This window comes from Perissodus microlepis, chromosome 12, assembly GCF_051167445.1.
Source record: "Perissodus microlepis isolate ML-2025 ecotype Zambia chromosome 12, ASM5116744v1, whole genome shotgun sequence".
In the NCBI taxonomy this organism is placed as follows: Eukaryota; Metazoa; Chordata; class Actinopteri; order Cichliformes; family Cichlidae; genus Perissodus; species Perissodus microlepis.
The window spans coordinates 1,609,073-1,633,992 of record NC_140472.1 but is presented as its reverse complement, the minus strand read 5'-3'; the positions used below and the strand labels follow the sequence as shown (position 1 = coordinate 1,633,992).

At 42.1% G+C, this 24,920-nt stretch overlaps 1 protein-coding gene across 1 annotated transcript; it reads left to right on the top strand.

The window, feature by feature from the left end:
* The first annotated feature begins 1,322 nt into the window (after positions 1–1,322).
* Positions 1,323–24,572, top strand: olfml2a (olfactomedin-like 2A). The gene is made up of 8 exons (XM_084946634.1): positions 1,323–1,608; positions 11,745–12,008; positions 12,577–12,684; positions 12,828–13,004; positions 14,533–14,770; positions 19,420–19,719; positions 19,924–20,109; positions 22,214–24,572. The coding sequence occupies exons 1-8, from the start codon at positions 1,540–1,542 to the stop codon at positions 22,816–22,818; spliced, it is 1,947 nt and encodes a 648-aa protein (XP_084802760.1). The 5' UTR covers positions 1,323–1,539; the 3' UTR covers positions 22,819–24,572.
* The last annotated feature ends 348 nt before the right edge of the window (positions 24,573–24,920 follow it).

Sequence of the window (24,920 nt, the reverse complement as noted above, 5' to 3'; positions counted from 1 at the left end):
GGTTCTTTTAAACAGAGAACAGACTTGTTTTTCTTTAAGGTTTTTTCAACCTGATCTCAGATGGGAAAAATGTAGACACCAAGTTTCTCATAGTTAGATGTGAGGTACACTTTTTTTTCACTGCAATAAAAATAAAAACTTGAGTCTTGAAAAAAAAATTAAACAAACATTTTTCTGAACTTGGAAAAGCAACAAAAATAAAAACAAAAACGAAAAAGGAGGTTATGATATTTGTTAGTGATTAGGCTTTGATGGAGGTGTTTATTGAGATGTGTGTGAGTCAGTGGCTTTGAAAGAGTTGATTTTCATTGCATTACTTGCACTGATGTCCTTAATCTTGCCTCTGACGTATACAATCATAATTAAAAAGACTAAAGCTAACAGTGAAACGCTTAAAAACTACACTGAAATGAGCAAACCTGCTCTGGAAACAGAAAGTAAACTGACATAAAAACAAAAAGTCTAACAACTAATTTGAAAATACAAGCTGTAATAATTGTGTTAGACACACAAAAACGTGCATACAGTTAGTTTTCCTGCTCCTCAAACAGAGTGGGACATTTCAGCTGTTTTCAAAGGAAACCTAAATAAGCATCAGTAGTCTGCATTGGCTCTATCTACAGCTATTGTTAAACATGCTGTTTTCCTCATGTCCTGCAGATGTCTCTGCTGACTGCTCCTCCACGGGAGGCTGAAGCATCAGGCAGGTGAACTACCGTCAGCCTCAGAAGCGTCCAGACTGAGGCTCGTCTGAGAACTTTGTCTTTTGCTTCATGTCAGCAGCACAAAATCATCCCAGAGGTTTCCTGATATGTTTTCACACAAAATGTGTGGTATGCTTGAACGATTCATTTAATTGGTTTAACAAAAAATCCTCTGAAGATGGTGAGCTACAAGACCACGGGTAGGTCGGGACTTTTGCGCAGTACTGTATCTGTCACCCCGACAGTCACAGAAGTGCTCAACAATGCGGCGGATCAATGTCCAGACGGTGGCGCCACAGGCATTCAAGTGTATACTAGAGCTTAGTCTTGTGAAAATCTATGCGACTTTCATCACCGCCTTTAAACTTGCAAAGAGCGACGCAGTGTCGGAGAACAGTTAAATGCACGGATGGGAAACTACAAATCCAAATCACAGGCACTTATAAAGTAGTTTAATTTAGTGGCTATGGATAATAATCTTTCTACTTTTTTTTTCTCTAAGCACATATTTTTAAACCGAAGCTATCCGTCCTCTACACAGTGAACACACACAACCACACACACACACATTATGGGTATTAGCGTGTAAACCCCTCCCATCCGCGGAAGATAGCGGATGACGGATGATGCACACTACGCGCCTGGCTGAACACAGAGTGCGCACCAACATCCAGCCATCCATACATCCACACGCACAGGCTCACGCATACTGTACGACCCTGTTCTGTGCAAAGTGGAAATGGAGCTGAAATAGGCGCAGCGCTCTGGAATGCCTGCAGCACCTCCCGCTTTGGATTTCTAAATTTTATGCGCACAAACTGACGCACGAGAGAAAATGTGGAGCTATACGAAGCTGCTGGCCTGTCTGCTGATTCTGTGTAAAAATGCGTCCTCACAGAGCAAGGTAAGAACAGACCACTTTACTTTGTGGGACTTTTCTGCGCGTTTTCAAACCAAACTCTAACAGCGCTCACTCTGTGCTCATGCGCACCTCTGACTGTGATCCATTTCACGGAGGCTCTCAGACAGACAAATAAGTGGCTCCGAACACCTCCCTCGAGCCGGAGCTTTAAATTTCCTGTCTAAGGTCTGCAGATGGTTCGGGTTCTGTGTCATTGTTTGTGACTCGAGGTAATCCTCCCAATGAGGGCTTTTGTGCGACAACAGTAACCATAGGTGCCTGTAATGACACCTCCAGTGCGCTCAGGACTGTGGCAGCAGAGTGTGGGAGAGATGGCACTCAGTGAGGGAACGGTAATATCTGGCTGCCGTGTTTGTACAGCTGCTGGACTACAGTAAGCCCTCACTCTCCCTCAGCTTAATCCAGCTACACACACACACACACACACACACACACACACACACACACTGCCAGAAGATATAGCATATGTTCAGTATGCCTGTGGACCAGAGGGTTGTCTGTGTGTGTGTGAGAGAGAGAGAGACTGTCAACAATCGTCTGCTGCTGATTCTATCAGGGTGGCCCCTTTAGCACCAGCGTAGGTCAGTGAAGAGTAAAACCCATTATTAGTACAAGTGGTACATGCATAGCAGCAGTTCAGGGTGTAACACTGGGAGTAGCAGTACTGGCAACACTTTCCTGAGTTCCAGTGAAGAGGAGTGATAATGTTGCCATCAGTGCTTTCAACTTTGTGTCACTTTGCACCATTTCAATACACAAAGCCAGAACATAAACATGTTTTTCTTCCCAGCTGACCGAAGAACTCGTCTAACATTTGAAGCATAACATCTGAATCTTTCATGTTGACCTTAAAGCTGAAGAAATGCCTGCAACTCGACGAGTGGAAACTCCAAAGCAGCGTACTCATTTTGGAACTTTCAACAGTACATATAGGTGGAATAAGCAGGTGTCTGCTTACTTGTGGCAAAATGTATAAATTAGATAACAGCTGGTACAACCCACAGTACTTGGTGAAAAGTCAGTAACCAATGAGCAATTACTGGGGCTGAAAAACAGCCAATAAGGAAGAGCACAAACCCGCTGCTCCTCTAATGGACTTGAGTTTAGTTCCAAAAGCAAGCCAGCCCCCATAGACTACCAGAACTGACCACATGAACACGTCTGACACCTGGGACATTTCTCACTCTTTTAATACAAAGGCTCAAAGTTAGGGAAATTGTCACTTTGATAGAGAGGTGTGTCATCTGTAGGTGAACGCTGCTAAATCTTACTTTGGATCATTTCAGTCACTCCGCCGGTCTTCTCTCTTATGTTTGTGCTTTGGAGCATTTTAATGGAACTGACCATCCAACAAGTCTGTGCTTCAGGTTTAGTGAATGAAATTCTAGTATTTTATTAGTCCCCTGCATCTAAATATTGGAATTTCTGGCTTGGAAAAAAAATGTCCCGAGGCTTGTTCAGAAAACATTTTAAAAAATGCTGGTGTTGAGGCTTTAAAATGTGTTGTCCACTTATGATAAACATTTATGATAAGATCGACTGGATGTAACAGTGGAACTGGTCGCTGTAGTGCTGTGACATTACACTGGCTTTTGAACTTCCTTCTTCACCTCCTCCAAACCTGGAGTTTTTGTGGCCGTGGCTCTTTGTAGCCAGAAATGCGAATGGATTACTAAGTTATCAGCTAACACTAGAACACTTAATTAACAAGATTCATTTATAGACTGTATGAGTACCTCAGACATACTCAGATACCTACTAATAAGTGCTAAAATACACAAAATAGTGTGTGAGTCCAACCCCTAAATAGGTGGGATTAGCTTTACAGGCGATTTACAGACATTGCACTATTTCCTTAACACAGGTGCAGTCAGTTCATTCCAATATCAAGCACAAGCAAGACATGCTGTTTTTTGGTGCAATTAGCAATAAATTCTGTGATGCAAATGTTAATAAATGAGACTGCATACTTGATTTAAATATTCCCCTCTCTATATTTGGCCCCTTGAGAAAGGAACTCCTGGAAATATATATGCAACAGGGTCAGGCACATATATAAAAGTTCCCACCTCTTCCTCTTATAACTGCACTCTGTTTGTTAATACTGAACTTTTTTTTGTGCTTTTTTTTCCCAAAAACCCAGTTTGCGCTGGTCTGACCAGTGCCTTTCTGTGTCGAACTTGAATGTCCGCCCAATGTTTGCACGGTCCTAAAAACTGATAGGTGGAAGAGAATGGATGGATGCACTCTGCCTCAAGTGGTCACTTTAGGAATTGCAGTGTTTTTTTTAGCATCGCCTTGATTTTTGTAGCACTTATTTGTATGATTTATCCTCTAAGTAAGGTTATTAAATTGTAAGTGCACTGATTCTTATATAGCAATATGCATCCATTCATACAAGCACTGTTTCAGTGCTTTCTAACATTCACACTATGATGGATGCATCGGGGAGAAACTTGGTATCTTGCCCAAGGATATTTGGCATGCACATTTGGGCAGCTAAGTACTGAACCAGCAACGTTGTGATTAGTACATGACCTGCTCTACCACCTGAGCTACAGCCGTCACCTACTGCTCAACAATTCTACATCAAAAGTAGAAAATGATAGAGATTTTTATGACATCTACACAAACAATTTGATGCCATTTATTTATTATTTTAGCTCTATATCAGTATGAAGTCATGCCTCGTTCATTGTGCAGCAGCAGTGTCATGGCTGACTCCTTGTTACTGTAGTCAGACTGGTGCTTTCAGTAAGAGACAAAACTTGCTCAGAAGGAGGGCAGCGAGGGCACCGGAGGGTGGCGTGGGAACCGGCATATGCACCTGCGTTTTATTTTGGTTGTAAACAAACCTGAGGACAATCAGGACAAGGTCAACTAGGGGGTAGGGAGGAATAAAGAGCAGAGTGGGGTACTGAGTCTGCCTCAGCGAGACAGTCTGTGCCATTTAGGCAGTGGCAGAGCCTGGGCACGATTAAACATTTATGGACTTGCAGGTGCTGCAGTTTGCCTTGTAGTCTTCAAATGTGCCTGAAATGACATTTCTGTCATGCTGTCTTATGCCAACACAACTTCGTTTAATTGGGGGTGTCACATGGAGGTTGATGAAGAGTCAACATTATCAGTCTGCAGACAGTTAAGTTTCTGTTTGTGGTTAAAACAAAGCTGTGGGAAATGAGAGACTCGTGTGTCTGTCACACTGAGGCTGAAGAAAACCTATTCTCCCCCCGACTCGTTCATCCTCTGCAGCTCTGTACGTTACGGGAATTTGACTAAGTTGTGATTTTGCTTGGTACACATGGTTCTCTTATTATTGCCCCTTTTCTTAAAGATAAATTAAATAGTTTCATATGTTTAAACATTACAAGGGTTAGACCCTTTTCACCCTGTGTGCAGCTCAATTTGTAATTGAGAGGATTCAAAGAAAAATGTTTCCGATTTATTTCACTATCTGCAAATTCTCCTACTGAAGAAAATAGTAAAGTGTTGTTCATGAAGCCGTCACCCAGTGAGCATACTCTGACTCTGATACTGACCAAATAATCTCAGTATTTTAATCCGTAGACCTGAAACTAGAGATTGAGCTCACTGAGAGCAAGATAACCGATGGTCATTTTCCCGTAGACGTCTTTAATAGCAGAACCCTTCCTGAAACCAGAGAGTCACCACCTGCTGGTGGTAAAACAATCCAAGTTAAAGGCTCCTTGCTTTTCAGACCCAGAAGCTACATCCATCCTACAGTTAGTCGTCTGGACACCTACAGCAGGAAGGAGAGGACTTTTTTGCACTTTTGGTTCCCTCACCTGGAACATAAACTCCATGTTTAAACTGTGAAACTTTTAGGACTAGAGAAGTTGTTGAGAACCTTCAACTTAATGACACTGAACACGGGAGGTCAGCAGGGGTTAAAGTCATGTGACTTCGGTGTTGCTCTTTTCACTGTTGTGTCAGTGCAGGTTTCCTTAAATTATTTATAGAAGAGATGCCAAGTATTAACAAATAGTAGTACTAGTTTTGTTGAGGAATGGCCCAATCCAGCTTTCTCCGATTCCGATCCAATAACGACACCTTTGCTGTCGATGCCCAGTACTGATCTGATATCAGTGTTTAATCATCTGTACATGTAAGAAATGAACACAAATATATGAATTGCAATTTATTAGTGAGATAAATGAAAACAGGCACACAATAAAGGAAGGGAAAAATAAATCATTCATAATACATTTGCACTGGTTTTATTTCACATCAAAGCAGAGTTACTAGGCTACAGTCGCAGCTGTTTCTCCTGTTTCAGCTAAAGTGAAATAACATTTAATCACATTGACAACTATGTAAGTATGTTAAAAGCTTACCAACACGTTTTGCACCGTATCAATAGTCTGACTTTTTAGATGAGCTAAAAGTAATCCGTGGTTATGCTTGGATCTTTTTATTTTAGCACACTTTAACAACAGTTTGCTGAAAAGTCAAAAACTTTCACAAACACACAAACAGAAGATGTTGATGTTGCAGCGTGAAATACCTGTAAACTACTGTTAGCTTCCTCTATGCTACATTAGCTCTGCTGTTAGCTCTGCTGTTGCATTGCAGAATAAAGACAAAACAATATAAAACTGATTCATTGTCCTCATCATTATCTAATCAAACTTCTTGGGTCACTATCAGACTGATATCTCATTTAAATATCAGATCTGCAAGTCTCTAGGTTTTTAGCGAAGCACGGTCATGGCTAGGTAGCTAAGCTAACTAGTGGCTAATTCTAAGTTGTCATTTAAAGTTGAGTTCCTTAATGCTAGCCATACTTGACCGTATTTACTTTGTTGAAGAACTGTGTGGAAACCTGTTCACTGTGAGGAAACACTGCTAAACCAAGCGCACAGGTTACAATATAGCTTTACTTCAATGTAAAGGTCAGAATTTGTGGAAATATTATGTTCAAGTAAAAATAGCATTCACATTGATACCACCAAAGCATTGCATTTGTTTTTCACGGTTGAATCAGTTTGTTGAATAAATGGCTTTAAAATGGAGTAGAGGATCTGTGTCACTGAACACTGATGGAATTTGCAGCTCTTAATGGCTCCAATAAACATCTGGGATGAGAAATCATCTGGAGAAAAGGCTTTGGCAACAGCAATCATTCCACTCATGGTTGAAGTCACAAAGCAGACACTAATAATTAGGGAAGTGTGTCTTTGCACTTGAAGTTATTACGATAGTGCAACAATGACAGATTGATTTGCATCTGTGAGATTTCAGCGGATTTGCACCCTTAAAAACCGACAAAATAATTATGTGTCATAAAAAAAATGTGTTTAGTACTTTTCGGAGCTTTTGTAAAATGACTGTGGCTGAAATGAAACTCATGAAGGTGTATATGTCTTTGAGTAGAGACTGAAAGCTTTAAGTGTTATTTGCTCAGATACACAGATCCAGCAGGAATGTAGATGTGTACCCCTAAAAGCTGCGAGTGCTTGATACACTTTGTGCTGAGCTAATTAACATCTGCACGCTAATGCTGGTAGTTTTGTCTGAACCAGCGACTTCAAGGTTCATCTCCAGACTGAAGGCTTTAATAAAAATACCACGGTAATCATTGTATTGGCACTGTGTGTCTTCAGTACTGCTAATTAGATTAAAAATCAGGTCGGAGTGGAACGTGGATCACACTTTGGCTCTCGAGTACCCTTGAAAGGAGATGATGAGGATTTTAAAGGCATAGTTCTTGCTATAAATCTTGAAGGGTTAGAACTCACGGTGCCCTCTCTGGGCATTTGTGGGAAAATGGTTCCAAAGACAGACAGAGTGCTGATGTTTGGGTTTGAGGGAGGATGAAAGATGCAGCTGAACATACTGTACCTGCCATGCCTGCCTTCATCACTACACAGTTGTCCCAGTGATTAGCAGCTGGCAGATCTCTAAAAGGGGAGGATATCCTTGTTTGTACGGGCACAGCTGCAGATACAACAGGCCGGTGCTCCCGAAACACTGGCTAATGAATGCGGCGGCCTTTTGTGTAGCACGTTGTGTGTTTTAAACAATCCTGAGCACAATTGGGGTTTCGCTTCATCACTGTCAGGGCACGTTAGCTGTTAACGGCTGCAGCAGTTGATCTAATAGAGCTCCTTGCAGCGTGCAGGCTCTTTTTCTCCTATCGTGCAGACGTGAGTTCACATTTGAGCCGTGTTCTTTTTGACCTGAAACTTGACTGCACTTGATAGGTCAAGGCCAAAGACTCAGAGCTCAAAGCATGCGTTAAATGCGCTGTACTCTTAATTATTAGCACTGTTAATTGTGTTGGCTGTTCCCATGCTGATAGGTCAGCTTGGCATGGGATGCTGGATGGTCAGTTAGGCATATAGGCACATCTGATTTGACAGATGAAGGAAGCAGCTGCTCTCACCGGCAGAGGGATTCAGATTGTTCACAATAGGTGCCACAAAAAAGCCCACAAGATAATGACTCAGTCCTTCTTGACTTTAAACCAGGCACCAAAGTCAATCTTGCTGGAATTTCTCCACCTTAAAGCTGATGTTGCTATGCAGCGGTTGGTGTTAAGCTGGGGTTGAACAATGCAGCTCAGCGGGGCCATAGGCAGAGCCCCTGCTAAAGAAGTTTAATCTGCTAATCCGTTCTATTTTCATGTGGGTGTGTGATTTGTCAGGCTGCTGCCTTTACACTTGACATGGGTCAGGATTACCTGAGCTCTGCACACAGGAGTCCTGCCCCATATCAAGACCCCCTCCCAGTATGTGTACTGTAGAGTAGGGGAAATCATCCACTCCCCAAAACGAAACACCCTCTACACCTTTCCCATCACTCGGCCTACATTCCTTCACTAATGAGCCCCCCCACCACCACCTTTACCACTAACCCTCTTTGCCATCACTAAGCCTGCGGCTGCACTACAGAAAGACTTCAAAAGCTGTGCTTCGACCAGGACAAACAGTCACAAATTCATTAATATACCATCGACCAAAACATAGAAAATACGTGAGATTTTATGTAAATAGTCGACTCGCTGTGTTTTATATTGTAGCAAGGTCCAGAATAATCAGTGGAGAAAGTTACATATTTACTAATACCTCACAGTCTCATTTGCATGTAAAGATGAGGAAACGTGCAGGTTATTTTCATGTGGTCAGCCTGCTGATTCCACGCAGTCCGAACATGAAAGTCCATCAAAGTAGAAGCAGGAGTCTTTCTCAGTGACCTGCTGCCAGTCAGATGCAAATAATGGAAACGCTGACAAATGAATACATGAACTGTTTTCCTCTGACCAAACCAGTAATCGTCTGTATTCACATTAAACGTGTTAGCTTTAGAGAGAGAGACACATCTACACAGACAACATGAACATCATATTGAGCCATCCGCACAAGTGACTGTACAGGCAGCAGGCTGTCGAGTATGTCAATAACACATTGTGATATATTGTGTCGCCTTTTTTAAACTGCAAAAGGTGCATTTCATCAGTATCTGGGGTTTTTTCAGCTTTTAATCTGGGACGGTGAAGCAGACAGACTCTAGACAGCGCTGTCATTCAAACCTTTCACAGATGTCCAGCTTAACTGCGTCCAACTGATGCTAACCCTCACAAGTGTGCAGCAGTCTGTGAGATAATGAGCTGTTACAGTCACATATGAATCCACGGCCTGTGACACCTCACACTTAATGCAACAAATTCTGCTGAATTCGACTGAACGTTTACCTGGATCCAACTTTGTGAAAAAATGTCACATTAACAAAATAAAGCTTCTCACATCTGGGGTCCAGTTGAATTGTGTCCAGTCTTATCAGTGTTTTGCCATCGAGTTGATTTAGCTGTCTTTAGCTAATGTTATCTGAGGACGGCGGTGCATGAGATAAGCCGTGTTGTGACAATTCCAGTAGTCCATAAAACATCAGCATTACGCCTACACAATATATACAGTTACGAGGTGGCTTTTGTCACATTTACAGACAAAGTAAATGTATCATAGTATAAGTCTTTGACTTACAGCTAGCTGCTGGATGTTGCATCGTGTACAACAATAAACTGATCAGGTCAGAGAGTAACTTTTCAAGCGTGCAGGTGCAACACTTTGAACACTTTAAAGACTTTCTGTGAATGTGTTTTTCAAAGATCGAAGCTTAGAAAAGAGACACTAAACTCAAAGATGTTGGCTCGTGAGGTCGGAGGATCAAATCCTCCCTCCAAGCTCAGTCATGTGAGGGCTGAACCACAGCTCATTAATGAAGAATCTCAGCAAAGTGATCCCACATGTGCACCTGTCCTGTGATTTATCGCAGACCCTAAATCTCTCCAGGGAGGGATGACAGGCGGGACCTCCTCCAACACATGGTCCCAGCAGTAATAACTTTGAATTATGGTCTGAAAAAACAATTCTGCAGAGTGAGAAACACTTTTTTTTAACCACAGCGAGAAAACAATTATTAGTATTTAGACGTGAAAATGCTGCAATTCATTCATTCTGCTAGTAATAAAGACGCAGATCGTAACAGTTGTCATGCATCAGCTAACAGCTTGCAGTGTGCTGTACATGTGAGTATTGCTATAGTGCCATCGATTAATTAGAAGTTAAGAGGACCCAATGCTACATACATACCTACCCTAGCTAACTTAAATAAGGTAAAATGATGAGCCTCTGCTTACTGTCATGTGCTTTAAAATTAAATGTGGGGAGTCTTGGTCTTTGTGTCATTTTTATATGTTTTACTGATGGCTAAACTCAGTAGGACAAAGCTGTAAATCTGAGTGAATTAGGTGATGTAATCTGACAGCTCGCAGTCCCTCTGTGTTTGCAGGCAATCTGGTGTTAACGGACATTAGGCAGAATGACAACTTGTTTGCATCACAACAAAGCAGCTATAATGGCATGACCGAACACTATGGAGAACTTTCTTAGTGCAACAACTGAGTGTAAATGTTTCAGTGTGAGAGCTCAGACTGCCAAGTTACCATCATCACCTGAATGTTTAATCAAATATCCAGTAAATCTGAAGGTGAACTCCGGTGTGAAAGGTTTCTCACCTCATGTCAGCTTGCACAGCCTCAGGTTGAAAATGTCTGCTCTGGCTGCCGTATTTTGCTTCTTGTTTTTTAAGTAAGCCATGGCATGCCAGAGGCATTGGCATCATGCTTGGCAGCAGCAAGCCAGCTGGTGATGAAGCCGAATGATTTATGTTTGTCCCAGAAGGCTTCCTGTGAGTCACAGCCGTTAAAACTCCAGAGAAGGGAAACACGCTGTTATTTTTCAAGATCAGTTTCCTTCCCTTCCTTTTGTTTCCCTGTATTAAAAAAAACATTCGTTACTCATTAAAATCCAGCAGGGATTAAGACTGGATTACTGGAAAAGCTGCGGATTCCCTGGTAGAGGAAGGAACAGTAACACGCAACATTTAAAATTCAATTCAATTCAGTTTTATTTACACAGCACTAAATCACAACAACAGTCGCTTCAAGACGCTTTATATTGTAAGGTAAACCCTACAATAATACACACAGAGAAAAACCCAACAATCATATGACCCCCTATGAGCAGCACTTTGGCGACAGTGGGAAGGAAAAACTCCCTTTTAACAGGAAGAAACCTCCGGCAGAACCAGGCTCAGGGAGGGGCGGGGCCATCTGCTCTGATTGGTTGGGGTGAGAGAAGGAAGACAGGATAAAGACATGCTGTGGAAGAGAGACAGAGGTTAATAACAAGCATGATTCAATGCAGAGAGGTCTGTTAACACATAGTGAGTGAGGAAGAAACGCCCAGTGCATCATGGGAATCCCCCAGCAGCCTACACCTATTGCAGCATAACTAAGGGAGGATTCAGGGTCACCTGGTCCAGCCCTAACTATATGCTTTAGCAAAAAGGAAAGTTTGAAGCCTAATCTTAAAAGTAGAGATAGTGTCTGTCTCCTGAATCCAAAAAAGGTTGGTAGATAACAGTACCATCCAGGTCAGTAATGCAGAAGCAGCTCGCTCAAGGCAGGATTAGAGCGAAGATGTTTTCCACTTCGTGTATGTAAAGTACCTAATGACATATATGACACAATGCCACAGAAAATGACTCTCTTTCTTTGGCTTTGAAAAGGACATATATCACATTGTTTCTTTCAGATTTTCGGAGAGACCGAGCCTGTTCGCATGACGTCAGAAGGTTCAGACTGCCGCTGTAAGTGCATCATGCGCCCTCTGAGCAAGGATGCATGTCTGCGCTTGAAGAGTGGCAGTGTACGTGTGGAGGACTTCTACACAGTGGAGACGGTCAGCTCTGGATCAGACTGTAAGTGCTCGTGCACAGCCCCGCCATCTTCCCTCAACCCCTGCGAGAACGAGTGGAAGATGGAGAAGCTGAAGAAACAGGCCCCGGAGTTATTAAAGGTGAGCTCATGCAGCATGCAGTCACTGTGATTATTAGAGTCACAGCATGTGTTTGTGCAAAAACACAGTTTTCTTTAGCCTGTTTTCCCCCACTAGGAGTCAGGAAATTCAGACACTGAAAATCCTGTTAAGTTTCGAAAAGATGAAGTCATGAAGAAAGTAAACGTAATCAATGTCATTTTACAGAAAACAAAATAGCATTTATTTCAGTTATTTCAGTTTGTTTAGTTCGCAAAATGTAACTAAAAGCAAAGCAATAACAACCATCTCCGCACAGAATCGGACAAGCAGAGGAAGCCCACTGTACCACATGAACCTAAAGGCCACTCTGACGTCTCCGGCTCCACTTGGAAGAATGAATTAACCTAATATGATTGCACTTAGGAGTAGAGCACAAACATAAAGCACTGAGATGGATGAGAGCACTCAGGCAGAGTGATAGTAAATGCCTTTGGAGGGCACTTCAGCGATTACTGTGGTTAAACAGAAGCACATAAAGCTGTCAGCTGTGTCACGAGGAGACGATGATTAATGACGTTTCTTCTCCTTTTATCGTATGAACGAACAGCTCCAATCTATGGTGGACCTCCTCGAGGGAACGCTTTACAGCATGGATCTTTTAAAAGTCCACTCCTACATCAATAAGGTGGTGTCTCAGATGAACACCCTGGAAGAGGTAGGCAAAACCCACACTGACATATTTATAATCAAAGTCTCGGTCAGGATGCACGGGCTTGGGAATTTTGAGGATTTTGTGATTTTTTTTCTTTTTTAATCTCATGGACAGAGAAATGTGACACTAATGCTGGTATGTTGTAGACAATCAAGACAAACCTTACACGTGAGAATGAATTCGTCCGGGACAGCATGTTGAGCCTCACCAACCAGTTTAAGAGATACGAGAACTATTCCAACATTATGATGAGCATCAAGAAGGAGATCTCCAGCCTCAGCCTGCAGCTGCTGCAGAAAGACTCAGCTGAGAGCAAAGCACAGGTTAGGAACACAGTCTAAGCTTTCAGTGTGTCTTTGTGCTGCTGCCAGCACGGGTATGTGACAGACTTTAAAAACAGTACTGTGTGTTATTAGTTAAATCACGACACTATTAAATTAAATTAAACTGAACACATGCCTGTAGTTATGTCCTTGTCAATTCTGAGTTCTCTGGCATTACAAACTTGGATTAGCTACAATATTGGTCATAATCCAAACAAAACAAACAGTTTGGAATCTATGTTGCGTCACATTTGTATTATTGTACTTTTACTGCTTCTGAGTGACCATGTTCAAGAAAACATTGCTGAGAAAATATTGTGCATCGTTCTTAAAGGAATTTATGGGTCTCCTCAGGGGACGTTTGCTGAAACAACACTTTAACTAGAAGCTGAAGGACATGTGTGAATACTGCATGTAAAAGAGCTGCAAAATGTAACCACTGTTATCAGGAAGTACCAGTCAAAAGTTTGGACATCATTTTACTACTTTCTACATTGTAGATACAAACTTAAGATATCAAATATATGAAGCAAGATATGTGGAAAGAATAAATTGATAATATATAACTCTATAAATGTCTTATAGTTGAGATTCCTCAAAGTAGCCATCCTTTGCCTTGTTTCCATGTTTGCCTGTGTGAATCAGGCCTTTATGGTCAAATAGCTGCTAAGAAACCACGACTAAGGAAAAGCAACAAGCAGAAGATTTGTTTTGGGCCAAGAAACACAAGAAATGGACATTAGACCAGTGGAAATCTGTGCTTTGGCCTATAAGTCCAAATTTGAGCTCTTTGGTTCCACCCGCCGTGTCTTACTGTGACACAGAAAAGCTGAACGATGGTCTCTACAAGCATGGTTCCCACTGTGAAGCATGGAGGTGGAGGAGTGAGGGTGTGGGGGGCTTTGCTGGTGACACTGTTGGGGAACCAGCATGGCTACCACAGCATCCTGCAGCCACATGCCGTCCTCTGGTTTCTTTTAGTTGGACCATCATTTATTTCTCAAAAAGGACAACGACCCCAAACACACCAGGCTGTGTAAGGGCTATTTGACCAAGGAGAGCGATGGAGGCCTGACCTCCACTGTCACCTGACCTAAACCCAATGCATCTCTGGGAACTCCTTCAAGACTGTTGTTAAACCATTTCAGGTGACGACCTCATGAAGCTCATCAAGAGAGCCAAGAGTGAGCAAAGCAGGAATCAAACGGCGGCTATTTTAAAGAATCTTAAATATAAAACATTTTTCATATTTCATGTGTGTTGATGGCTTCAGTGAGAAAAACAATAAATGAGATGGTGTCCAAACGTTTGACTGTACGAGAGAAAGAGAGAGATTCAAACATAGAGATACATTAATATGGAGGAAAAGAAGGATGTAGTAAACCTCTAAAAGAAGAGCAGTAGTAGTAAGATTAGTCATCAGTTATATTACGTTTTCATTACACCTGAAGGGTGAACTAATCACCCACGTATAAAACACACAGGCCACTATTACTAATATCCTGACATAATGTGAATTTCTTTCCAGGCTACAAAAACCAAGGAGGCTGTAAAAATACCCAACAAAAAGAGCCCTGCTGTTAAACCCCCTCCCAAACCTCCCAAAGAAAAGGTTGTCAAGCCCAAGAAAGAGGTCATTAAACACGGGAAACTGGTAAAGCCTGATCCTACAGTCAAAACCAAGGTGGTCGGCCACCAGCCTGGCGTGGTGAGGGGCATCACGTACTACAAGGCCTCCAAAGCTGACGAGGATGAGCACAGAGGAGGTGAGGGTTTTGGTTCTCTGTATACGCTCAGAGTGTAGCGGTGTGTTCGTAGAACGCCGCCCTCCACGAGCTAAAACAAACAGCGTGTTCACACTTTAGCTGAGTTTGCTCTCCCATGTGTGTGCGATCATCTGTGTGTGATCCACTGTGGGTGTTGAAAACGATCCAAATTACTTTCCTCAGCAATCTAATCTGAGCCTATGATACTTTCCTGGATCAGGATCAGCCTGCAGCCAGAGTCATGGAACCAGAGCATGTACCAGCTCGATTTGGTTTCAGCAGAAAGCCTTCCTGAGAATCTTTAAGTAAGTGTGAGATAAGGCTGTAATTGTGTTGCAGACTCTACACTTGAGTTAATAAAACTGGGAATCCATCACTGTGTGGCACATGTGATCCCCATAATGCAAGGTTTATTCCGGTGTTGTTTCAAGCAAAGCTGTTCCAGCGAGTGTCCAATTGGATTGCTGGTGCACATTCAGCGAGCAGGAAATCCAAATCTTTTAATGACAAAACACATGGAGCTGATGGAATGCTGTCTCAATGCAATGCTGCCATGTCCATGACATGCCTCTGCTTCACTTCTCACAATAACGTGAGGGGACCCTCACCAGTGCAGAGAAAACATTTCCTGACTCCTTCCAATCCTCTTTAAGTCTAGTTGAGTGAATAGGTATGCTGCGTTTGCACAGGGCACACGCACATAAGGTTGTCACACTCTGTGTTCTGCCATGTATGAGAATCTGACAGAGCCCACCCGCTCTTGTCAAATCGCTGTTCGGCTACATTTCCATAATCTGCAGCACGGATGCAGGGACCTTTATTCATCCGGGAAAGCTTGATGCTTTTTGTGCCTCTCGGCACATTTGGCTACAGCGACACACAGTTTGTGTTAGCACACCTGTCAATCACAGTTTCCTTTAAACGTCACTCTTATCCAAGTGGATAACTTGAGTCACCCACTCTGCAGCTGTTATGGTGGAGGAAACTATCCATAAAGGTCAAAACCAACAAGACGAGCCCGGAGAGAATTTACAGAAGAGCAACTGTGTTTGGCACAACGTTGCATTCAGATCGCAATTCTGATTGCAAAAGCTGCCAGTCACGAAAAAAGGTCAAAACCATTTTGTAAACACGTTCAGAGTGTTGTTAAATTTGCCATTTCAACACGGGGGTCTGTGGAGACGGAGTCGCCTTTGGAACAGGCGTCTCGTGACCTTCAGGAGAACCGCAGCTGTTTGCATGAAGGTTTCTCCTCTCAGTGGAACTGGTGTTCAGTGAAGTCTAAATCCCTGATTGCAGCCATTCACCAACTCTCTGGATGGTACTCACGGTCATTAATCAGTGCTCATTTGCATATTAACTATGAAACTGACCTCATGGGACATTGAAACCTTGTAGTAGTTCTTTCCAGACTGAGACTGATGTATGGCAATGCTTTTTCTTTAGAACGTGGCATCATGTGCCATGGCCTTGCATATCTTCATCACCATGTCAAAGCATTTTACAGGCTCTTTTTATGTAGTGCAATGTGTATCCCATCTGCTTTACAAACACAGATGAAGGCCCCGTCCTCGAACACTTACCCAGCATTCATTTTTTCTGAAGGATTCTGGTAATGTTCTCAGAATATTGTTGCCACTGGTGCCCATAAGCTCCATACGCTTAGAGTATGTTAAGGTCTCTGCTTATGTAGCACTGCTCCCCACATCTGTCTGTCAGGACCAAAGTCACTGTGTGAGGACCAGAAGGAGACTGAGTACATTTTACTAATGGCAACAGCAGTTTGAATTATAAGGAAAGAAGCAAAACATTTGTTGTTTTTGATGAAGAACTAGAGTAAGCATTCAGTGTGTGTATACAGTGTGGATGGGAACTGATAAGAATTCAGCAATTTATATTCCATTATTTATCACTTATCACTTATTTATTCCATTTCTTATGGATTCTCTCATCGATTGGGTTCTCACTGGCTTTGCTTTGACAGTCACCACCAAGCAGCACATCAAATACATCACATTTCTGCACATAATTTTCATGCACTGCAGTCAAATGTTTGTGCATTTTACAGATATTTCCCATTGTTGTTGTTATAGGAGTTGGGGTCATTATTCAAAAAAGCATTATGCATTACACATATTACTTAGAACACTTTAATGTAATGTAATGACATGAATATAGACATTGTCTGTCTCATAATTACCATTTAACAATATAAACTAATAGGCTACAGTCCCAGAATCCAGCACACATCCCTGTCCTAGTGAGGACACACACACATGGTCTTTGGCTGCTCGACTGCTGGGCTGGGGTCAGCTTGGCTAGCTCTTGGCTAGCTTAGTGTTAGCATGCTGTCTGTGTAGGTGCTTGTAAAAGCTGTTAGCAGCATAATGGTGTTGTTTCTGTCATGGATGCAGTTTGCACTTTACCATTGCGCTCTCATCCTTTTCTGCAATAAAAGTAAAAGCATGTCCATATCCACACTGTACACTGTTCCTAATTAAAATCACCTGACTGCAGCACAAGTGCAAGTGGAACCAATAAGCAGATTGATGGGCAGGCAGACTAAGACACACCGTATCAATACCATATGTACCATATCAATTAATGCTATAACTATGAGCACAGGAAACAGCGCTGCTTACAAAGAGCAAATGTGAAACACTTTTTATTTCAAAGTAAACGTCGGTGTTTTCACAAACATGTGGCTAACGAGCTCTACTCTGTGTGGTATTACAGGTAAGGCTGGATCAGGTGACCCTGAATCATTCCTTAGTTAAGCCTCAGGTTGTGGGGGCATTTCCTGTGGTCTATTGAGCACACTTTATTACTTCCTACATTTTTTAAACTCCAGCCATTATTTCAAACACCTGTCATAATGTCGTCACTGTGTTTTTGTAGGGGAACATCCGAATTTAAAACAAACAAACAAAAAACTATAACAGAATTACTGCAGTTTAAATTAAATTGACATACTGATCTATTCTTCTCTAGCTCTCACCTTAAATACTGAACTCTCCCTCTTTTTCCACTTCTCTTTTATGAATAGTGTTCTCATCTTTAGCCATGAGAATGTGGATATTGAGAAGAATTTTTCATGGTTATTGGCTTCCCGTCTTTCTAAAGCTTCATCCGGGTGTTCTGGTAGAAATAACATAAACTGAAGGTATCTTTACCAATCACTTTATTTCAAACCGTGATTTTTGGAGTAATTAAAAGCTCTGAGGTGCCCCCTTATGGTCAAATGTATAATAATAACGAAGACATTTAATAATCCTCGATGGATCTATGATGTTTGAAACATTCATTGCCAACTGCAAGATTTTTCATAGTATAATAACCCTGAAGTTATCTTTAATTGGCACCTTATCTACTTTAGTATTGGCTTTCTTTGTCTTCACACTGACAACAGTGTGCTAGTGTAGTCAAGCATATGTCATTTAATGCTTGATGCTTGGTTTTTGTTTTAGTTAAGCATCAGGATTTTAACGCTTATACAGCATTTAATGATCTCTACTCTAGAACTTCAGAATAGGCATAACACTCCATCGTACCCAACAAAGAGGACTGAAACAACTGATATGGGTAGTTTTGGTTAAACAGGTAAACAGTTTATTTCATATCCTGTCTCAAACAGCATTATTCAGAATCATTCATACAGAATTTGCCTTTGATGTGAACTTCTGGAGCACTGCAGGCTGTTACATTTGTCCCTTTATCAGCGAGCTGTATCCACTGTGCATGTGCCACGATCCATGGTTTAAAAACCCTTGGTAAAACTCAATATACCTACCTAGCCCAAAAGTAACCATCGCCAAAACAACCCAAAAAACTGTTTGTTTACAGCTATAAATAGCTAACGTCTCCTGTCACCACACAGCCTGAGGGATGCCTTTCCTTGTTTTGCAGTCTCACTGGAGTCTTTATTTGCAATGAAAGCTAACTCTGTGGAGTTTCAGTGTTGGACGTTTTTCACAGCGTCAGAGAAGTCACTATATTTAGTTACATAAAGACGAGCAAACAGTGTTAGTGTTGTTTCTTTAATATACGAATGATTCAACTGGAAATGAGTTATATTAGTTATAGTTGTACTTGTGTGACTTCAAATCAGTTTGTCAGCAGCTAGCTTGCAGAGCAGGTTTAGCACTCTTAAATTTATGTTTGTGTTTTCAGCTACATATTTTTATCCAGTAACATTTTACTCTTTAGACACAAATTAATGCAGTAGCAGACTGAGCTCTGACCAGTTTGGACATGCGGAGAGAATCTCCTGTGGTGTCTGGCACTGGGATATTAGCAGCAAAATATTTTGGTTCTGTGGGTTGAAGGGTGGATCGGGCTTGAACCAGAACAAGTCTGGAAACAAGCCTCGTTCCAATTGTGATCACAGGAGTGTACAGATTTAGATCCGGAGACTTTTGGGACCTGTTCAGTGCCTCATATTCATATTCAGTCTACTGCTGGTTGCAGCGTGAGGGGAACACCACGTTCACTCAGAGTTAAATGCAATAATAAAATTTATCCAATAACTTCAACTACTTAAATGTTGTATTAATACAAAGTAAATTAGTCAATATGTAATCTATAGAAGTTTATAAAGGAATGTTTCTGTTCAATCGTGTCACTTCGTGTGCTTCTGCCCTCCATTTCAGACCATTCTGCCAAAACATACACAGTCCATCACGTCACAGAAAACCAGTCTGAGGACAGAGAAGCTGAGCTAGTCCTTGAAACTGCCGAGTCCACTGTGGCTGAACCCACTGAAACCACAGCAGCTCCAACCACTACAACTACAACCACCACCACTACCACCAGCGGCACACCTTCCACCACCTCGGTACCCACTACTGTGTCCACTCAGAGTGCACCAGCATCTGAAAGACCAGCTCCGACTATCATGCTAATGCTCGACAACTCCAATAACAACAGCCGACCCAGTCTCCACAGAGCAGGTAAGTCATGAATCCTCACTGAGCTCAGCATGCTCTGGGTTTCAGGCTTTTGACTCCAGTAACACAGACGATTATAGCAGCAGAAAATTGGGTCATTCTCTCTGCCAACACATGTCTGTGCGTGAAATTGATTTAAGCTCATGGTAATGCAAGTCACTCTCTCCCAGGCGTACACGGTGAATGTTCTGCTTATGTTACTTTCAGGAAAGATCCTCAACTGTGAGGGGACTTTAGCATCGATTGAACTGCCAGAGAAGCAGCACAGTTATGGGCGCAATGAGGGTGCCTGGATGAAGGATCCCCTGGCCAAGGATTCCAAGATCTACGTCACTAACTATTACTATGGCAACAACCTCGTGGAGTTCCGGAACCTGGACAACTTCAAACAAGGTGACAGTACTCGGTACAACACCGGCATCAAGTCTATTATGTCTCTGCATCCTCAGCCCATGACTAAGCTAAATAACATTTATTGTCCTACACCTATCCGAGACCCAAAGCCTAGATAAAAAAACAGACAAATAAATTATTACTTTAATCGTGTTCTCACCTTTATGTATGCCTTAATGAGCTTGAGCAGCCACTACAATCAGGGTGAAAATAATTCTTTAGAAATGTAAAGTTAGCCATGTCTTAGTCTGTGTTACAGTTTGAATTGAAGGTTTTTGAAGCAGCTTATAGTCCTTACAGTGTTCACGAACAGATACGTTTACTGCGTCTTTTAAATGGTGTGATCCCAACAGGCGATCGTGGCTCAAGACTTGGGTATTCGTCTTGCAATCGGAAGGTTGCCGGTCGAGCCCCGGCTCGGACAGTCTCGGTCGTTGTGTCTTTGAGCAAGACACTTCACCTACCGCCTACTGGTGATGGCCAGAGGGGCTGATGGCGCAATATGGCAGCCTCACTTCTGTCAGTCTGCCCCAGGGCAGCTGTGCCTCCACCAGTGTGAGAGTGAATGAATAGTGGTATTGTAAAGCGCTTTGAGGGGTCCCGAAAAGCGCTATATAAATGCAATCCATTATTATTAACATACTTGTGTAACTGCTTTAACTAATAGCTGTTTTTTGTTCTAACATTTGTGACACTGATTCATGCTGATAATCCAATGAGCTCTGTGAGATTGATGAGATCTGTGGAATGTAGGCTGCTTGGTTGCTTCATGGCTCCAGTGGGTGGGAAAATCCACTCCTTTTACATCCAAATCAACAGAGGAATTGGATTACACTCTCTAAGAGAGTTAAGATGATCTCCCCTTTTAGGATTTGACTTGTTGATCTAGATGTGGTTGGACAATGGGCTTTCTAAACGCACTTACATGTGAGGCGTCCTGCAGCGTGGTGAGCTCAGAGCTGTGTGCGGATGACTAGGTATCTTGGTGAGTGGCGGTGATGCCTGCTGTTCCTTGACATGTGCTCTGGCCTTTCCTTTGAACTGGGCACAGCAGAGGAGGATTACGTGTATGGCCTCAGGGATGGGCCTAGTGTGTGTGCACATGTGTATGAAGGGGAACGGGGTGGGGCACGCACTGTTTTTGTCCTTCACTGGCCCTCAGTTATCATCATTATCAAAATTGATTATCATGTGGTTGAAAGGTTAGGATAGCAGTTGGGGAAATTATATATACAGCAGAGGATGTGAAAGCTAATTAGTCACTCCATTGCAACATGAAGATGTATCAGTCGGTTACATCTCTATTTTCTATACATTGTAACATATTTAATGTGTGTTCCAAAATCTCCTGTCCTGGACAATTAAAATGATAATAAAGCATACTATTGTATCTATTAAGTTCATAAATACAGAATCAAAGCTGAATTGGTAAAAAAGGAATTTGGAATTTATATACTGAGCAACAAAAACTCTTAAAATCATGAAATTAGATGTACTCGTTGTTACTTTAAATATAGACATGACATATGCTAATGCAGCCGAGCTCCAGTATTAAGTACAACCTCAGGCGCCGGTTTAGCTCAGTGCGTTGAGCGGACGACTACACGCCATGTAGCTGTGAGCAGCCGGCCCGGGTTTGGGTCCGGCCCTTTGCTGCATGTCTGCCCCTGCTTTCCTGTCTTTTCTTCACTGAGTCTATCAAAGCTGAAAAAGGCCAAAAAAAGTACAACTTCTCACCACCAGTGCATCGAGGGTTAGGGTTGAAAAAACCCACCCAATGAAGTCGCTTACTTTCAATATTTCATTGTAGCTTTGGTTAAAAAGTTTTCTATTTGTTCTGTGGAAAAGTCGTATAAAAAGGGCTGGACAGCAACTTAATGCAGACCCTGTGTCTGTCTGATGAGTTACTAGCAATCTAGTAGATTTTGAGAGGTTGACGAGAAGTAAACATAATCTGTTCTTTATATATATCGCAGTGCAGCAGTCTTTGAGTTTTTGGACTCGATGCAGGAAAAAGTGCTGCTCATTGGCAAAGGAGACTTAGGACTATGGTTACATACTAAATAAGCAAAAGCTAACGTTTGAATCTTCCCGTTTACCTCAGGGCGCTGGAGCAACCTGTTCAAACTGCCTTACAACTGGATAGGCACAGGTCACGTGGTTTACAACGGAGCTTTCTACTATAACCGGGCCTTCACCAAGAACATCATCAAGTACGACCTGAGGATGCGCTACGTGGCAGCGTGGACACAGCTGCACGATGTCGTCTATGAGGACACCACCCCCTGGAAGTGGAGGGGCCACTCCGACATTGATTTTGCAGTGGATGAAAGTGGACTGTGGGTAATCTATCCTTCTGTTGACTATGACTACAATGACCAAGAGGTGATCGTCATCAGTAAACTCGATCCAGGAGACCTGTCCTTAAAAAAGGAAACCACCTACACAACGGGCCTCAAGAGGAACTCTTATGGAAACTGCTTCATCATCTGTGGCGTTTTGTATGCTGTCAATGTGTACAACCAGAAAGAAGGTGAAGTGAGCTATGCTTATGACACCCACACCAACACTGAAGCCATCCCACGTCTGCCCTTTACCAACGAGTACTCCTTCACCACCCAGATTGACTACAACCCAAAGGAAAAACTTTTGTACGCCTGGGACAATGGCCACCAGGTCACATATCGGGTGAACTTTGTTGACGAGTGAGTGTAGTTAGTTTGCGCTACAGATTTGCTAACAGTAGACTCGCCTGCGTGGCACCTAAATGGAAAGAAGATTCTTAGTATTCGACAGCCTAGAAGCAGCCATATTGGACTCAACGGGACAAAGGACGAACTTACACCAGCCTTCCAGTACGATGCACGCTATTCAAACAGCAGACCTCAAAGTGTACCAAGAAGCACATCTGCCTCCAACATGTATTGGGATATGACTGTACAATATGTTAATAGCAAGGACAGGGAACAGTGGAAATAATCTCACTAGTTCAGTTAAAGTTGACAAGAAGCTCAGAGATGTTCACTTATCAAATGTCAGCAGGCTGGCAGGCTTTACTCCAGAGAAAGTTTCAAATAGACAGCTTTGTTTGTTTCTACATCACACAGACACTCAAAATGAGTGTTTGAAGCAGTGTGCATGTGCTGTGCAAGTCATTCCTCCAGTTTATTGACCGAATTCTCCACTCCTAACTCGATTACACTGTCAAAGGTGGAAGAACATTCCTCTTGTTTTGCATGACTCATATTAACTTTGGCTAAACTTTTGTAAGGCAGTGCCAACCTACTAACCGTGCTTTTCAACAGTTCAGAATGAAGGACGCTATCATAATAGATTAGCTTAGCTTTAGTCATAAATGTTTCTTTATAAATCTTAGTATAACCTGCTCTTAAAAGCAGGCATAGTATTTATGGTGTTATATAGTCAGTTACATAAGTGCAGTGTGTCTCTTAGAAAACTCCAAGTAATGTCCTGATATTATTCCGGAGATCATTTTGGCATGTTTTAGAAGCAGGATAGGAACCTGTGGCGGGACATCACAGAGAGGAGGGCCCAGTAACACTTGTAGCATAAAGAATAAAATAGTTTGGCCTTCATCGGTGCCACAAGTCCAACCTGGTTAGGTATTAACTTGCTATCTATGGTAATTCACCAGTTAGCCAACAACAGATGTGCTGATGAACTTTACAATGAAAGATCGGCTTCAGCCACCAACATCTCAGCAAGTGTTTGCTATCCAAGATTCCACCACTTGTATGAAAGCGTTGTCAGGCTCCTTCCCTTTAGCATTTAACTCAACCAATGAGATTATTTCTGTCTCTACAGTTCTGCTTTTGTGAAATACTTTCTTTTCACTTTGCCATCTTATCCATCCCGAGACCGAGCACTTTGATCGTGACTCCACTTTGATTGTCGGTCCGACTTCACGGTGCTTCCTGTCTCTTTGATGTTGTTTTGAGGGATGTGTCAAATATGAAAGATAAAACAAATAATGTACACAAAGTTTTTTGTATATATTTTCAGGAGTGTATTTGACAATAGCATACCGCTTTCTCTTTCCATGGATCTGGTTACATTTCTGTATAAAAGAAATATGAAGCTTTACTCATTTTAATGACAACTCTATGACCACTATTGAGTATTTTTTTTATAACAGTGGAAAGGAATAAGTGTGATCAGTCACCATTAGCTGTGCAGTCTTCATTAAAACATGAATGTTTTGTCTTTTGTTTGTTTTGACAACATATACTGAGGATTATAAGCTTTAAAGCCCATGAGGTAACTCTTTATAGAAGACTGCGTTCGTGTTTGCTTCATCTCGGAGCTCTGCAAGTTCAGTCATAACTGTAATGCCGTTTGCAGTGATTAGTTCAAGTCTTTATACAGATATGTTATGCAACATAAACATAGCACTTACAACCTGCTGTGTGTGTCTTTGCCATGAAATAAAATTTCCATTATAACCGTTTGTTGTAAACCTCGTAAATCCCTCCACAGCGACCAGTTAAACCCCACGGCAGGACTCGCCCCTCCCTCTGCACCTCCTCTTGAAGGCTGATGACCACCAGTGACTCAGATCTTCTGATTTCTGGAGAACATCGCTCTCATGAGCTGTGTTTAGTTTTTGGGTAAAGTTCACCATGCTCCACTTGATCTGAAGTCCCAAAATACAGCATAAGGAGCCCCAGGTCATGGTAATAAGGGCATGCTGTCTGCATCTTGGCTGCAGATTTAAACATTTCCAATTCGAGCTCCACGTCATGCAATTCTAGAGGGAGACACAGAAATAAACTGAGCTGAATGATGGGTGT

What these genes read in the sequence shown, in the direction of transcription:
- olfml2a (XM_084946634.1), top strand. Translation starts at nt 1,540, where the DNA reads ATGTGGAGCTATACGAAGCTGCTGGCCTGTCTGCTGATTCTGTGTAAA. An exon ending in ATGCGTCCTCACAGAGCAAG is followed by an intron (nt 1,609 to 11,744) that starts GTAAGAACAGAC and finishes TGTTTCTTTCAG; the next exon opens with ATTTTCGGAGAGACCGAGCC. An exon ending in ACCCAGTCTCCACAGAGCAG is followed by an intron (nt 19,720 to 19,923) that starts GTAAGTCATGAA and finishes TGTTACTTTCAG; the next exon opens with GAAAGATCCTCAACTGTGAG.